Source organism: Neofelis nebulosa, chromosome 15 (genome assembly GCF_028018385.1).
Source record: "Neofelis nebulosa isolate mNeoNeb1 chromosome 15, mNeoNeb1.pri, whole genome shotgun sequence".
In the NCBI taxonomy this organism is placed as follows: Eukaryota; Metazoa; Chordata; class Mammalia; order Carnivora; family Felidae; genus Neofelis; species Neofelis nebulosa.
In genome coordinates, this window is record NC_080796.1 from 23,388,370 (window position 1) to 23,403,686 (window position 15,317).

Consider the following 15,317-nt stretch of genomic DNA (forward strand, 5'->3'; position numbering starts at 1 on the left):
TCAGTTTTGAGTAAGGGAGATTATCTGGGATAATCTGGGTGGGCCTAATTGAATCAGGGGGAAGGTCTTAACGCAGGGCTGAGATTTACTTGAGAGAAGAATGGAGTTCTTCCCGCCCCGATTTGTGTGGATGAAAGTTTCAACCCGTTTTCATGGGGCCTAGACTGCCCACAATCCCTTCCTGCTTGTCCAGCCTACAGACTTGGGACTTGCTTAGCCAGTTCCCACAATGCAGAAGTTAATTCCTTGTAATAAGTATCTGTCTCCTACTGATTCTGCTTCTCTGAAATCTAGTATCATCAAGAAGAGGATCCCTGAGGTTACTTTTGAGAGACCTGAGTAAATGAAGAAATGATCTATGTGATGGTCTGGAGGAAAAGCATTCCAGAGAGCAAAGCACAAGAATACAGACTTTGAGGTGAGAGCAAACTCTGTGGATTTAAAATATCTTTAATGTTTATTTTTGAGAGAGAGAGCGTGAGCAGGGGAGGAGCAGAGAGAAAGAGGGAGACGCAGCAAACTCTGTGGATTTAAACCAGGGAGATCGGGGAGCGGTGAAGAGAAGAGTTCTGGAAGATAAGACATGATATGCTACTTAGGTGAGATAAGATCATGCCACACACACTAGGTCATGGCAAAGAGTTTGCATTTATTCTCAGCCTAACAGCAAGCTATTGGAGGCTGTTAAGCAAAGGAATATAATAACATGAAAACATTACTCTGGCTGCTGTGGAAAACTACAAAGGCACAGTGAGGAGAGAAAACAGTTACGATGCTAAAACTCCGGATAAAGTAACTACGGCCTGGTCTTCAGTGGTAGCAGTGGAGATTGTCGGCAGTGTTTTGATTATCAACATACTTTGTAGGTAGGGCCAGTAAGTCTTGCTACAGCACAGAGGGTAGGACTTGAGGTTGAAGACTCGAGTAGAAATGCCACGGCCGGAGCAATGAAGAGTCTGAGGTGAGCATTCGCAGAGCTGGAGAATAACTGGAGACACTGAGGGGGTGTGAGGAGGCTCCGGAGGCTTTTGTGTTTTTTGAAGAGTTGAATTTGATGTACTTCTCAGACATCTAAGCACAAGCAGAGTCCAGAGGAGAGGTGTTGCGGATTTGGGAGTCAGGGGATAATAGATGGCATCGAAAATCTTGTAACTTTAGGATATCTGGGGGTGGGGAGAGTTGCCCTAGGTGCATCAAGCAAACTGGGAAATCACTGCATTAGGCCAAGCTTTCATGGAGGGCAATGGGCTATTTGTTCCTAATTTAAGTATACATAATTCCAGGCTTTGGGCCGGACACTTTTTTAAGAAAACAGGAATTAACATACAATAAAACGCACAGATCTTTTGAGTTCATTCTATCAATTTTGACAATTGTGTGTATCAGCATAACATTTCATCTTTTCGGGAAAATTCCCTCCTGGGCCTACTTATAAATGTAACTCTCAGCTAAGTATAACACACACAAGAAAACTACACTTAAGTTTACAGCTCCATGAAATTTCCACAAAGTGAACACACCTCTGACCAACATCCAAATCAAGAAACCGAACTGTAACTGAAACTAAAAGCCTCCTCGTGGCTGTTTTCGGTCATTGTCCCCCATCCAAATAAAGACTGTCCTGATTTTTAACACCACAGCCGATTAGTTTTACTGGTTTTAGACCTCATTTAAATAAAACCAAACGACATGAACTCTTGTATGTCTGGCTTCTTTCCCTTAACGTCAGGTTTGTGAGATTCACGCGTGTTGTGAGTAGCTGCAGTTCGTGTATTTTTGCGCTGTACTCCCGAATCTTCTCTACGACAATGATCAGCCTGCACTTTTCTAGTAGCTTTTTGGCTTCTCAGACTTGCTGATTCTAATGGCTACCTTGGGCGATATATAAAGCTGTGAGGGTTATCTGACTTCCCAGAGGTTACTGTTCCCAACCGTGTTGCAACGATTTAAGGCTGCCAAAGGCTAAAATAATCTGAAAAGAGGAACATGATGTAATCCCAGGAAATCCCAGCCTACATTTTCTCTGGTCCACAGGCTGTTAAATCGAATCCCAACCCTGAGGTAGAACTAGAGGGTTGCAGAATGGTCGGTGAAGGTGGCGAAGGTACCAGAAAAGTGCTTCGTCAACGTAAAAAAGCGGAGCCACAATTGTCGCATCAGCCTCTTTAACTCTCGGGCCGCTCGAGTGGGCCCCGTCACGTGGCCAGCGCGACCCCACCTCCCAAGGCGCTCGGTGATGACGCCACCATACCGTAGATGCTAAATCGTGGTGACGTATTCAGAACGCCAGAACCCACTGAAAACCGAACTATTCCTTCAGGATCCTCTACGTTAACCGTCTTCATCCTTCCCCTTTTTAACATAAAAAACCTGCCCCTTCTCCCCCTGTTTTTGTCCTTTTTTCGAAGAGGCTCACAAATTAGCTTTAGATAAGATGGCTGCCTACCGAACCCAGTGCCCTAGAGGTGACGGAGTCAGCCGACTCTCTAATCAACTTCCGACTTGGAGCCGGAAAACCCATACGTTATTTCCGGGGTTGAGTGAAGGTAGGCCGAGACAGCGGTTCTGAACTGCGACTGCGCAGCCGGGACTCGCGACATCAAAGTATAATACGTACAGTTTCCCGGGCTGGGAGGAAGAGGCGTTACTTTTCCCGAGCTCTTGGTGGATTCGCGAGAGTTGAGCGTTACTAGGAGGCTCGGGGGGCGGGGCGGGGCGGGGCTAGGCGGGGCGGGGCGGGGCTGAGCGAGGTGAGCGGCGCGCGCGCGCGCGCAGGGGGGGCGAGGGGGTGCGAGGGGGTGCGGCGACGGCGGGCTCGCGAAGGTTCCAGAGTCGCCGCGTGCGGGAGGCGGGCTGGGTGTCGCGCCGGGTCCAGTGTGCGCACGGGCTGCGAGCGCTGCTCCTCGTGCGGGTGGGGCCTGCGTCCGGGTGAGCGGGTTCGGTGGTGTTTCGTGTTCTCTGCTCTGCGCGGCTGCAGCTCGGGCCTTGCCTGACCCAGCCTGACCATGGCTTCAGCTTTGGAAGAGGTAAGGGTCTGGCCTCATCGTCCTCACTCGGTCGTGCGGGGTTTTCACCGCTGTCTCCCGGCACTCGCCCCCCACCCCCTTCACGCCCTGTTTCCCGTGATAAGGTGCTCGGTGGTCGCCTCTCCGGTCCCCGAGCTTCGCCTCGGCCGCCCTCCCGCCCACCTGCAGCGGCCCCTGCCGGCTTCCGGCCTCCGCTGCCCGGGGAAAGTTACCGATCGACACCCGCCGCTCAGCCCCGGCCCGAGCCGGTGGCTGGGGGCGCGGGGCTGTGTCGCGGTCCCCGGCTGCAGGTAGTGCCCGCGGTGGACCTGGGTGAGCTGGTCACCTTCACGTTTTCCTCCGGCTCCGTCTGCTCCTTCTATACTAGCCCGAGGACGTGAAGCTTCCTTAAATTAGTGCTGATTGCAGAAACCGAGGGTCATTTCACCGTAGAAGTGGTTGGAAGGTGAGAAGCCTTTGCTCCCGGCACTTGGATTCTCGTCCTGTTTTCTCTCCGCATATGAGTAGCTGTGTTACTTTGGGCAAATAACTGTGCTGTTCGGTGCCACATTTTAGTATCCAAAATGTTTCAGACCGTGCTTGGCAAAATTTAGTTGTGACTGGCGGGGGTTGGGGGGCGGATAGCCTTTTTCTCTCGAAAGCTCTATAAACTCTGAACGGGGGCGGGTTAACTTTTTTGAAGACTTAGTTTGCACAGTTGCAAAATGGGAATCATAATACTTACATTGCGCTTTTCTTGGCCTAAGTAGGATGTCACTGCATGTTACTGTTATTTACAGAAAAGTGTTGAGTATTAACGAGATTTATTTTCTGGAAATCTTTTCCTCAATACGAACAAGTCTGAAAAATCCCAGACTTGACTTGGAAGTCTAAGAATCTGCTTTAAATGAAGAAAAAGAGTGTGTGTGTGTGTGTGTGTGTGTGTGTGTGTGCGCGCGCGTGGTCTGAATACCTTGCCCCAGGTTTATGGTATGTGTTAGGCCTTGGGTTTCCTTCCATGTGTCCTGAGGAAACCATCTCTACGGTGACTTTACAGTCACACACATGGATAACTCAGTATTAATCCTTTTCAAAATAAGGAATTTTTCTCAGTTGAGGTACTTAAAAATACACACTTAGGGGCACTTCTGGGATAGTTTTTGTTTGATATAAAATTCACTGTTTTAACTATTTTAAAGTATTGGCTATTTAAAAAAAAATTTTTTTTAATGTTTATCTTAAGGCAAGCAGAGGAGGGGCAGAGAGAGGAGGGACAGAGGACCGGAAGTGGGCTCTGCTTAGAGCAGAGAGCCTGATGCTGAGCATAAACTTAGGAACTGGGAGATCACATCCTGAGCATCCCGAAGTGGGATGCTTAACTGACTGAGACACCCACCGCTGGTCTAATGGTTTTTAGGATAAATATTCAGTGTCACACAACTGTCACTGCTCTATAATTCCACATTTTCATCACTCCCCCCAAAAACCTATTAAGTGTCTGTTAAGCAGTCACTTCCTACTTCCCCTCCCTCCAGCAGCCACTAATTACACTGTCACTATGGATTTGCCCGCTCTGGACATTTCTTATAAGTAGAGTCTTACAGTATGTGGCCTTTTACTTTTGGCTTTTTTCACTGATCATAATCTCTAGTTCATCCGAAGTGTGGCATGTGCTCCTTTTGATGGCCAAATAATATTCCATTATGTGGATATACCACATTTGTTTATCAGTTGACAGACATTTGGATGATTTTCGGCCATTCTGAACTGTGCCGCAGTGAATACTGTGTACGACTTTTTATGAGGACGTGTATTTTCCATTCTGTGAGGTATACACCTAAAAGTGGAATTGCAGGAGCACGTGAACTCTTTTCAAAGTGGCTGCACCGCTTGACCTTCACACAAGCGGTGTATGAAGGTTCCAATTTCTGTCCACCCTTTTAAGGCTTGTTGTTTTCAGGGGTTTTTGTTGTTGACGTCAGCCTTCCTAGTGGGTGTGAAATGGCATCCTATTGTGATTTTGATGTGCATTTTCTTAATGACTAAGGATGTTGAACATCTTTTATCATGTGGTTGGTGGCTGTGTTCAAGTCCTTTTGTTTTGAGGCACTTTGGTTTTAATGCTCCCTGGTGAAGAATTTGGAAATACTTAAAGCTTGAATGTGTTTAAGGGTGGGGATAAAAGGGGTATGGGATTTTGCATAAAGAAAACAAATGAATGCCTCCTAAATTACTTCTTAAAGCTTGTGGGTAGGAAAAGTACCAAAGGGATCAACTTTACTGGTTTCAGGTTTGCAAGTAGAAGAACTGAGGAATTACCTAAAACAGGCCTTCTGTGAGTTGCTTCAGACTTAGTGGATACCTTCCTTTTGTAGTAGGTCAGCGCCAAAATTGGCTGTAATGAGGCCTGAGAATTCCTTGCTTAATTCTCAAGAGTTCTTTCCTAAGTGTTCTAGAAACAATTCCTGTACAGTCAAGAAATAAAACATTTTGTTTAGACTTGATATATTTTCTTTGTTTTTGTTGTTAACTGAATCCTTACTTGGGAACAAATATACTAATTTTACATTTCAAAAATTTTGTCATATTGGTATTAGAATCAATGTGAATTTTTTAGACCACCATGATAAATTATTGCTTTGAATTAAAGCATCTTGCTTCTGTGCTCAATAGATGAAATTGCAGGGTTTGTTGTCTTAGTAATAGGACTTTTGGGGGTGGGAAGAGTAGATAAGGACAGGAGACTGGCCACAGTTGGACTCTTTGTATACCATCTTAGTAGTTACAGAGAAGTAAAAGGAGGGGCATCTGAGTTAAATGAGATAATGTAAGACCGGGAAAGCATTTGAATTTGTTACTACATTTTGTAAGACTTAAGAAACAAGACTTTAAATATGATATTTATAGATATATAGATATGATATCTATATCTATCTATCTATCTATAGATATATATAGATACACACACCCACACACACAATGGAGTATTACTTGGCAATCAGAATGAAATCTTGCCATTTGCAACTATGTGGATGGAATTGGATGGTAGTATAATAAGTGAAATTAAAGACCAATATCATGACTTCACTCATATGAGGACTTTAAGATACAAAACAGGTGAACATAAGGGACAAAACATAAGAGACTCTTAAATACAGAGAAACAGAGGGTTGCTGGAGGGGTTGTGAGAGGGGGGATGGGCTAAAAGGGTAAGGGGCATTAAGGAATCTACTCCTGAAATCATTGTTGTACCATATGCTAACTAACTTGGATGTAATTAAAAATAAATAATAATACAAATAAACAAGACCATAACACTCTACTTTGGACATTATACTAAGTTATAAAGCATTTGAAGATTTTTATATTGAGGGGTTTTTTTTTGTTTATTTTTGAGAGACCTTGCATGCCCCTGTGCTTGGGGAAGGGGCAGAGAGAGAGGGAGACAGAATACCAACCAGGCTCAGCGCTAACAGTTCGATGCAGGGGCTTGAACTCATGAACCTCAAGATCATGAGCTAACTGGAAATCAAGAGTCAGACACTCAACCCACTGATCCACCCAGGCACTCCTATACTAAGGTGTTTTTTTTTTGTTTTGTTTTGTTTTTTAAATAAGAACTCAGCTAGAGTCAAGTTGTTATTAATCAAGCCAGAATGTAAAATTATTTTAAGAAAAACCCTTGTTTGTAAGGATATTATGCATTTGCAGTACATCAGAGGATAATTGGGGAAAAGGTTTTAAGCTGATTAATTATCTTTCACTCTTCATAAAATGTTGACCCATTCTGCAGAAAGTAGAAATAGACACTGGCAGGCAGTGTATTCACATGAGGAGAGAAGAACAAACAGGTGGGTTTTTTAGTGCACCAGGAGTATGTCACACTTTGGATTGTTCACCTAAGTTTGTCTCCTGTGCGGTGCAGCCAAGACCCAGACTTTGGACTGCAGCATTACCCCTGAGATTCAGAATGACACTTTCTCCCCCGCCCCCCCCTTTTTTAAATAAATTTTTCTTTAATGTTTACTTTTGAAAGAGAGAGTGTGAGCGTGGGAGGGGCAGAGAGAGAGAGGGAGACAATCTGAAGTGGGCTCCAGGCTCTGAGGTGTCAGCACAGAGCCCAACGCGGGGCTCGAACTCACAAGCTGAGAGATCATGACCAGATCTGAGTTGGACGCTTAACCGAATGAGCCACCCAGGCGCCCCAAGACATTTTCTTAAAAGCAAAAATAGGTCTTTATTTTTTTATTTCTTGTCTTAAAAATGCAAACTTATTGATGTGTAACATTTGGGGTAGGAGTCTGAGGAACAATCACAGAAAGTAGACTACTTCAGTAAAGTTACCATAGCATTTTACCCTGTTCATCATGTATTTGCTCATCTTTTGAAAGATTTTGAAAATTCCTAATATCTGATGACTAGGAAGAGATGTTAAAAGGAAATCCATGAATTAGCTTCTTTTTTTAAAAGATTTATTCATCCAGCTTTATGAATCACAGAAATATCTTGTAAGTAAAATGTTCTAAAACAAAGGCAGATAACATCTACCAAAGTGAAAAATTTAGGCTTAATTAACTCTTGCTACATTAATATTAAATTTTCCTTAAAAAAACCAGGAAGCTTTAGTTATTTACAGATCTATAGGCTGGAGAAAAGAATCCCAGGTTGTAACCAACCCTAGAAAATTCAAATGAGCCTCTTAATACTTAGCTCTTCGGTAAATTGAAATGACCAGTGGGCATAATATCCAGCTATTACCTTTTCTATCATAGCTAACTTACCTTCTGTTTTAACACAGCTACAGAAAGATCTAGAAGAGGTGAAGGTGCTCCTGGAAAAGGCCACTAGAAAAAGAGTACGTGATGCCCTTACGACTGAAAAATCCAAGATCGAGACTGAAATCAAGAACAAGGTGCAGCAGAAATCACAGAGAAAAGCAGAACTTGTTGACAGTGAAAAGCCAGCTGCTGTGGTTGCTCCCATTACAACGGGATACACCGTGAAAATCAGTAATTACGGTATGACTCACTACCCTACATCCAGCTCTTTCTGCCTTCCAGTAACTTATTCCTGAGTAGTGATCCACTAACAAACTCAATTTTTAAAACAATCTCAGTGTTTGCTTTTGGTGGTTTGAAAGAGAAGACCCATCGATGAAGAAAGTTCTAACAAGAGAGCAAAATGATTTAGTACAATGAGTAGCAACAAAAATGAACCTATTCTGAAATATGTTCAGCATATGAGGAACACAGATTGTTTTGCTTTAATCATGTTTTGCATTATATTTTGCCAAACAACCACCAGTATTATCTGAGGAAGGGAATCTAGTTATATTCGAGAAACATCTTTGAGCGCCTAATATGTGCCACTATTGTACTTGGGCTCGTGGCAACAACAGTGACCAAGACCCGATCCTCGCTCATGGTATGGTTAGAACACAGACCTACAACTAACACTGGGTCGTGTACTAATGCTGTTTTCCCTCAGTAGGTTGTTTGGAACAATGCAATTTCGGTGTGAGGAGCTTTCATGAGGGGAGGGATGGTCATTTTTCTTTGTGCTCACAACATCTAGCATGTAGCAGTCACTTCCCGTTTGCTTAAATGAATAGAGATTTGGGAAGTTCTGTGGGAGTACAGCTGATGTAATCTGAAGGAGGTAAGGAATGGAGAATTACAAGAGACACTTGAGTTTGGAGGGCAAGTTTGGCAAGTGTGAGGAAAGGAAGGGGATCGAATGAGCAGAGGACACGCCTGGGGAGGTGAAAGGCAGTGTTTTCTGTATTGTCCTAATGAAAAGCAGTGTGTCCTGCTTAAGAGACGAACTGTGGTACAATAAGGAGATAGTGCTGTGTACTTACTCGACAATAGGAAACTGGTCTGAGCTTGTAGGATTATGGCATGCACCCAGGAACCTAGCTTTGCGTTTAGGGATGGACTGAATGCATGGGAAGAAACTGGACGAGGTTCTGCAGAACTCTCTCTAGGACATCTTTTTTGATGACCGGTACATTTCTGTTGTATAGGACTAAGCAAGGGACAGTCTGGGATATATGTATTTTATCTATATATACGATAAATACATATATGTTTTTAGAATATACTTTCTACATGAAGTTAATATGTATTTTGTGTTGGCCATTCATCTAGGTTAGAGAATATGAATAGTTTGATAACATATGCCTCAGTGGCATTTAGATCTTGATTAGTGAAATTGTATTTGGATGAATTGGACTCTGAATTCTACTTTGTCAGGGAAGGGAATTAAGGAAACTATGATTGACTTTTAACTGCTTAGAGAAGTAGAAAGGATTATGAAATTAGATGGTGCTGATGTTTAGCCATCCAGTTTAGTAGAGAATTATTGATATTTAGGTATAGGAGAAAAATTCCACAAAAAGAAAATGAGCTGGGTGTTTTGTTTTGTTGGGGGGGGGGGCTTAATCTTTTGAGTGTAGTTGACCCATAGTGATTCAGTATCTCTGTGTTATGCTGTATGTAGCTGCCATCTGGCACCATCTGGCACTATTACAGTGTCATCTGCTATATTCCCCCTGCCGTATTTTTTATTCCCCCCGACTTAATTCATTCCATAACTGGAAGCCTCTGTCTCCCACTCCCCTTCACCACTGTACTGTGCCTGTGGTGGTTCCCAGCAGCCATTGGTGTGTTCTCTGTATTTATGGGTCTGTTTCTGCTTTTGTTTGGTGTTTTAGATTCCACATATAAATGAAATCATAGAGTATTTGTTTTTCTTTCTCTGACTTCATTTAGCATAATACTCTTCCAGTCCTTCCATATTGTTGCAGATGGCAAGATCTTTCTTATGGCTGAGTAATATTCCACATGTGTATCCTATATACCACATCTTTATCCATTCATCTTTTGATGGACACTTAAGTTGCTTCCCTATCTTGGCTAGTATAAATAATGCTGCAGTAAACATAGGGTGCACATTTTTTCAGGTTAGTGTTTTCGTTTTCCACAAGTAAATACCCAGTAGTGGAATTACTGAATCATATGGTATTTCTATGTTTAATTTCCTGAGCAACCTCCATACTGTTTTCCACACTGGCTGTACCAGTTTGCATTCCCACCCAGCAGTGCACAGGGTTTTCTTTTTCTCCATATCCTCACCCACGCTTGTTATTTCTTGTTTTTGTTTTTAATTCTAGCCATTTTGACAGGTGTAAGGTGATAATCTCATTGTAGCTTTGATTTGGTATTTCCCTGATGATTATTGAGCATCTTTTTATGTGTTGGTCATCTGTAGGTCTTTGGGAGAATGTCTATTCAGGTCCTCTGCCCATTTTTTTTCCATTGGATTGGTGGGGGGGCGGGGGTTGGTATTGAGTTGTATATAAGTTCTTCCTATATTTTGAATATCTAACCCCTTACTTGCAAGTATTGAATTTGCAAACTCAATAGGTTGCCTTTTCATTTTGTTGATGATCCTTTTACGTGCAGAAGCTTTTTATTTTAATATAGTCTTAATAGTTTATTTTTTTTAATGTTTATTTTTGAAGGAGAGAGATAGAGTGTGAGTAGGGGAGGGGCAGAGAGATAGAGGGAGACACAGAATCTGAGGCAGACTCCAGGCTCTGAGCCATCAGCACAGAACCTGATGCAGGACTTGAACCCATGAACTGTGAGATCATGACCGGACCTGAAGTCGGATGCTCAACTGACTGAGCCACCCAGGCGCCCCTAGTCTTAATAGTTTATTTTTGCTTTTGTTTCCCTTGCCGCAGGAGCCACATCTAGAAAAACGCTGCTATGGCCAGTATCAGAGACGTTATTGCCTATGTTCTCTTCTAGGAGTTCATGGTTTCATGTCTCACATTTTGGCCTTTGATCCATTTTGAGTTTATTTGTGTGTGTGTGGTGTTAGAAAAATGAGCGACTCTTAAAAGAATGTATTTAATGCTCATATTCCTTATTCTAAGGTATATTAAAAAAAAAAAACAACACATGGGCTTTGTGTTCAGTAAACCTGGATTTGAATCTCAGTTCTACCACTAGCTTTGCCTAACTTTGGGTAGATTGCTTAACTGTTATGAAGTTCAATTTCTCCATCTAGAAAATTCTTCTATTTTAATTTTCCCCCATGTTTCTATTACTAGAATTTAGTTTTCTCCAGTTTAAGGAGCCATTTGCATTTGCTGTTCTAGAGATACTGAGACTTTACTCATGTCCCTTTTTTTTGTTACTAGGATGGGATCAGTCAGATAAGTTTGTGAAAATCTACATTACCTTAACTGGAGTTCATCAAATCCCCACTGAGAATGTGCAGGTGCATTTCACAGAGAGGTGAGTTTTCACAATGGGGAAGGTAGTGATCATTAAGTCCGAGATTGCTTTATTACCAGTTCTTTTCTCTTGCAGTTTCTAAAACTGCTTAAATTTAGAATTGTCCTTTATACGTGTTTCGAAGAGGTTACTCTCACCAGGGGTGGCCAAATGCACATCCTGAAATAAAACTCATGTCTTTTTTCCACAAGAGCTGTAGAGCACAAAGCTTTATGTATTCACTGTTGTGTTGTAGGTCATTTGATCTCTTGGTAAAGAATCTAAATGGAAAGAGTTACTCCATGATTGTGAATAATCTCTTGAAACCCATCTCTGTGGAAGGCAGTTCAAAAAAAGTAAGTTTGCTCTTTTGTCATAATATTGTAAAACCTCATTAAATTGAACCTGGTTGATTTAGAATTGAGATGAGCTAGAATTAATTTATCCTCCATAACAGGGATCAGCAAACTACAGCCTGATCCCTTTATCAGAACATGCCTGTGCTCACTTAGGTGTTGTCTGGGGCTGCATTTGTGCTATAACGAAACAAGGAGCTGCACCAGACCCTGAAATACTAACTGGCCATTTGTCAACTCCTGTTCTGTGGGAATAGATTCTTGGGTGCCTGGGCGGCTCAGTTAAGCATCTGACTTCGGCTCATGATCTTTGTTCTTGAGCTCGAACCCCACTTCAGGTGAGCCCTGTTTCTCTGCCCCCTCACTCATTTGCGCCCTCTCAAAAAAAAAAAAAAAAAAAAAAAAAAAAGGAATAATGCCATTAAAATCAGGAGAGGGAATAAACTATTAAAATTGGTTTAGAGTGAGAACTGACTTTTAATGCCAGTTTTTCCATTTACTAGTTGTGACTTTTTGGCAGCACACTTTATCCTTCTATGCCTCAGTTTCCTCATTTGTATGATGGCAGTGATTTGTTTTACACAGTTGAAATTATATACTAAAGTGAAATTATGTAAAGTGCTTAAATAATGGTAGTTATTATTAGCATGATATGTAAAATTTTGAAACATAAAGGACTTCAGCACTCAGCCTAACTGGAGTTAGTAAAAGCTGTAAAACAGTCTTTTAAACTATTATGCATACTTCTCACTAATTCAGATAATCTCTTTCCTACTTAATTTAAATAGGGTTTAATGCATCTGGTACATAGATGTGCCATTCTGCCATCTGTGTTTGCACAGTTATGTAGCAGGTTAAAAGGTAGTATTAGAATGTAATTTATGAATTATCTTGTGTCTCACTGCTTCCTTCTTCATCCATTAATCCCATAATTGAATGCTCAAATAATCCTAGGAATTATATGGATCATTGTTGAAAGAGTATATTCTCTTGCTTTCTGCCTATCTCTGACCCCTCTAAGATAACTCTTTCAATCACCAAAATCTCACCACTCTCTCTTTATCAGACACACTAAAATCATCCCATTTTACAGCCTTTCTCCTTGCGGTGCCCTTTCTTCCAGATCTTGGGCCACTGCTCAGATTTCAGCTCACAGAGGCCTTTCTTAATGAAGTTCCCCCTTGAAGCCCACTGACACCTTAGCTTGGTTTTTGTCTTTATATTTGAAGGTATTCCAATTTTACTTGTCTATGGTCTTTCTCTTCCATGAGTGTTTGGACTCTGGCCTATTTGTAAAAGTATTACACGTAAAACAGGTCTTACACGTAATAGTAACTTGATGAGTAAATGTTTTCCAAATATCCATGCTCTCTCCATGTGTTGTAAGTTGTACTTGTTTTCCTGCTTTTCTTCCAGGTTAAGACGGATACAGTTCTTATCTTATGTAGAAAGAAAGCAGAAAACACGAGGTGGGACTACCTGACTCAGGTTGAAAAAGAATGCAAAGAAAAAGAGTGAGTTTACTTTCATTTCTTTAAGAATTCTAATGTATTCTTTGCTGGGATTGTAGATTTTTAACACTTTGCTATGGTGGAGAAGAGCTGTAGTCTGCGATTTGACCATTTACCTCTTAATGTCCACTGAGTAACCCAATTATCCTCTATCTTTGAACTGTCAGAACCTACCAAAAGAGGGCACATGTCCAGCAAGCTGCTTTATACCCAGGGCTTTAGTTTTGATTGGCTATTTTGTACTGGTTCTTAACGCTAAGCCAGTGGTATTCCTATATGGATACCAGGTCCTTTCTCAGAGATTACTTTTCATTAGTCTAAGAATTCCACAGAAGTTTCTTACACGTAATTTAGTTTCACAGTCACTGGGGTAGAGTGAAAAAGTATTTTTATCCATTAACGACCATTCCAAAAAGTGTTCATTTAAAGATACTTCCATCCTAGGTCACATTCCTCTCACTCCTTCCCCGGTAGCCTGCGTGCACTTGGTTGGTTAGGGTTAGAAGCTATCTGAATTGATTTTAAATCGAGAACGAATTACCTGAGTACAGGACTATGTCTTTGTCTTACTGTTTCTTCAGAGCCAGTTATGTGATCTGGCACTTAATAAGTGAAGAAGATAATTTGCCCTGCTTGGACATTGGTTGAACTGGAGGCATTCATTATGTTAAGGACATAGCAGTAAATGGGATCATTTATATATATATTTGTATGTCCATTATTTTTCTTTTTAATAGAAAGCCCTCCTATGACACTGAAACAGATCCTAGTGAGGGGCTGATGAATGTTCTAAAGAAAATTTATGAAGATGGAGATGATGATATGAAGCGAACCATTAATAAAGCCTGGGTGGAATCAAGAGAGAAGCAAGCCAAAGGAGACACAGAATTTTGAGACTTGAAAGTCATTTTGGGGACTGTGATGTGGAAATACTGATCTTTCCAATGAGGAAATGTTGGTGAGCTGCACAGATAAATTTGACAGATAACTACTTACATAGCCTTCTTCTAAGTAAAGGCAATGAATTCTCCCATTTCTACTGGAGGATTTATTTAAATATGCTTATTAAACACTTCCTCCAAAGATGGTTTCCTTAGTAATCTGGGCATTTCGTTCAAAAAAGGATAATGTATTCTTGTGTGGAATGTTAAAAAGCAAGTCTTGCCTAATGATAATGCCACATCGTGTGTATTTTTGTTCAGCTAAGAGGTAGAAAACAAAAGTTCTCGTTTGCCTATAAGTTTCTGACATCACCTCCCACCAATGTAAGAATAAGTAAAAATAAAACCTGGATTTTTGCATAAAATGCAAATTTGTACCTGTGTACTTCAAGGTTGTAGAGTTTTTCTGTGAACAGCTTAATATGTATACACAACACATTACCATGCCCTAATAATCTAATCACAAATGTTTTTCTCTAAATATATTTAAGCTAAACCTAAATGATAAACATCTTTGTATAGTATTAGTGTTGCCATGTTGTAAGATGGCTTACAAAAGCAGTAACTATAAAGCAAAAATAAATGAAAACCCATCAATTGCTATGTTCACTCAAGCTGATTAGGATTTTGTTCAATGGAATAGTTCAATCTATCCAGGAGTGTGTCACAAAAGGCTTCAAAAAGGGAGGATTTGTTTTAGAATTACTCCCCCCTAGAAATAAGGAGTAAGAGCAAGATGCCCGTGACGTGTTTCCCAGTGCAGTTAGAGAAGAGAAAGCATACACATAGAGGAAAAAAATCCAAGAGGATTAACCAAAAGTATGATTAATAATCAGAATCTGGTAAAAGTGGTAGGGTAAATTTGGTAGGGTTTAAAATGTATTTCAGGGAAATGTCATTAAAGGAAAATTCCTTAAAGAAATTTTTGCCAGCTAATAGAGGAAACAACGATGGAATTTAGAAAATCACTATTGTAACATTAATGAAATGCAGACTAGGGTAAAAATCACCAATGAAATGTTAAAATCCTTAGGGGACAATGAATGCAGGGAGCAGGCTGCCCCCACCTGAACCATTGATCCATTAGCACTGAAAGCCGGACAAGATATGTGCCTTCTTTTTTGTTAATGGTGAATTTTTATTTCAGAAATAATACATTGTGGGGTTTTTTATTTTGAGAGAGTGCGTGAGTGGGATGGGACAGAGTGGGAGGGAG

At 41.2% G+C, this 15,317-nt stretch overlaps 1 protein-coding gene across 1 annotated transcript; it reads left to right on the forward strand.

The window, feature by feature from the left end:
- The first annotated feature begins 2,791 nt into the window (after positions 1-2,791).
- CACYBP (calcyclin binding protein) lies at positions 2,792-14,472 on the forward strand. Its single transcript, XM_058701197.1, has 6 exons — positions 2,792-3,026; positions 7,804-8,023; positions 11,218-11,314; positions 11,550-11,649; positions 13,066-13,163; positions 13,898-14,472. Exons 1-6 carry the CDS (start codon positions 3,006-3,008, stop codon positions 14,052-14,054), a joined length of 693 nt encoding a protein of 230 aa, XP_058557180.1. The 5' UTR covers positions 2,792-3,005; the 3' UTR covers positions 14,055-14,472.
- The last annotated feature ends 845 nt before the right edge of the window (positions 14,473-15,317 follow it).

What these genes read in the sequence shown, in the direction of transcription:
- CACYBP (XM_058701197.1), top strand. Translation starts at nt 3,006, where the DNA reads ATGGCTTCAGCTTTGGAAGAG. An exon ending in CGTGAAAATCAGTAATTACG is followed by an intron (nt 8,024 to 11,217) that starts GTATGACTCACT and finishes TTTTGTTACTAG; the next exon opens with GATGGGATCAGTCAGATAAG. An exon ending in CAGGTGCATTTCACAGAGAG is followed by an intron (nt 11,315 to 11,549) that starts GTGAGTTTTCAC and finishes GTTGTGTTGTAG; the next exon opens with GTCATTTGATCTCTTGGTAA.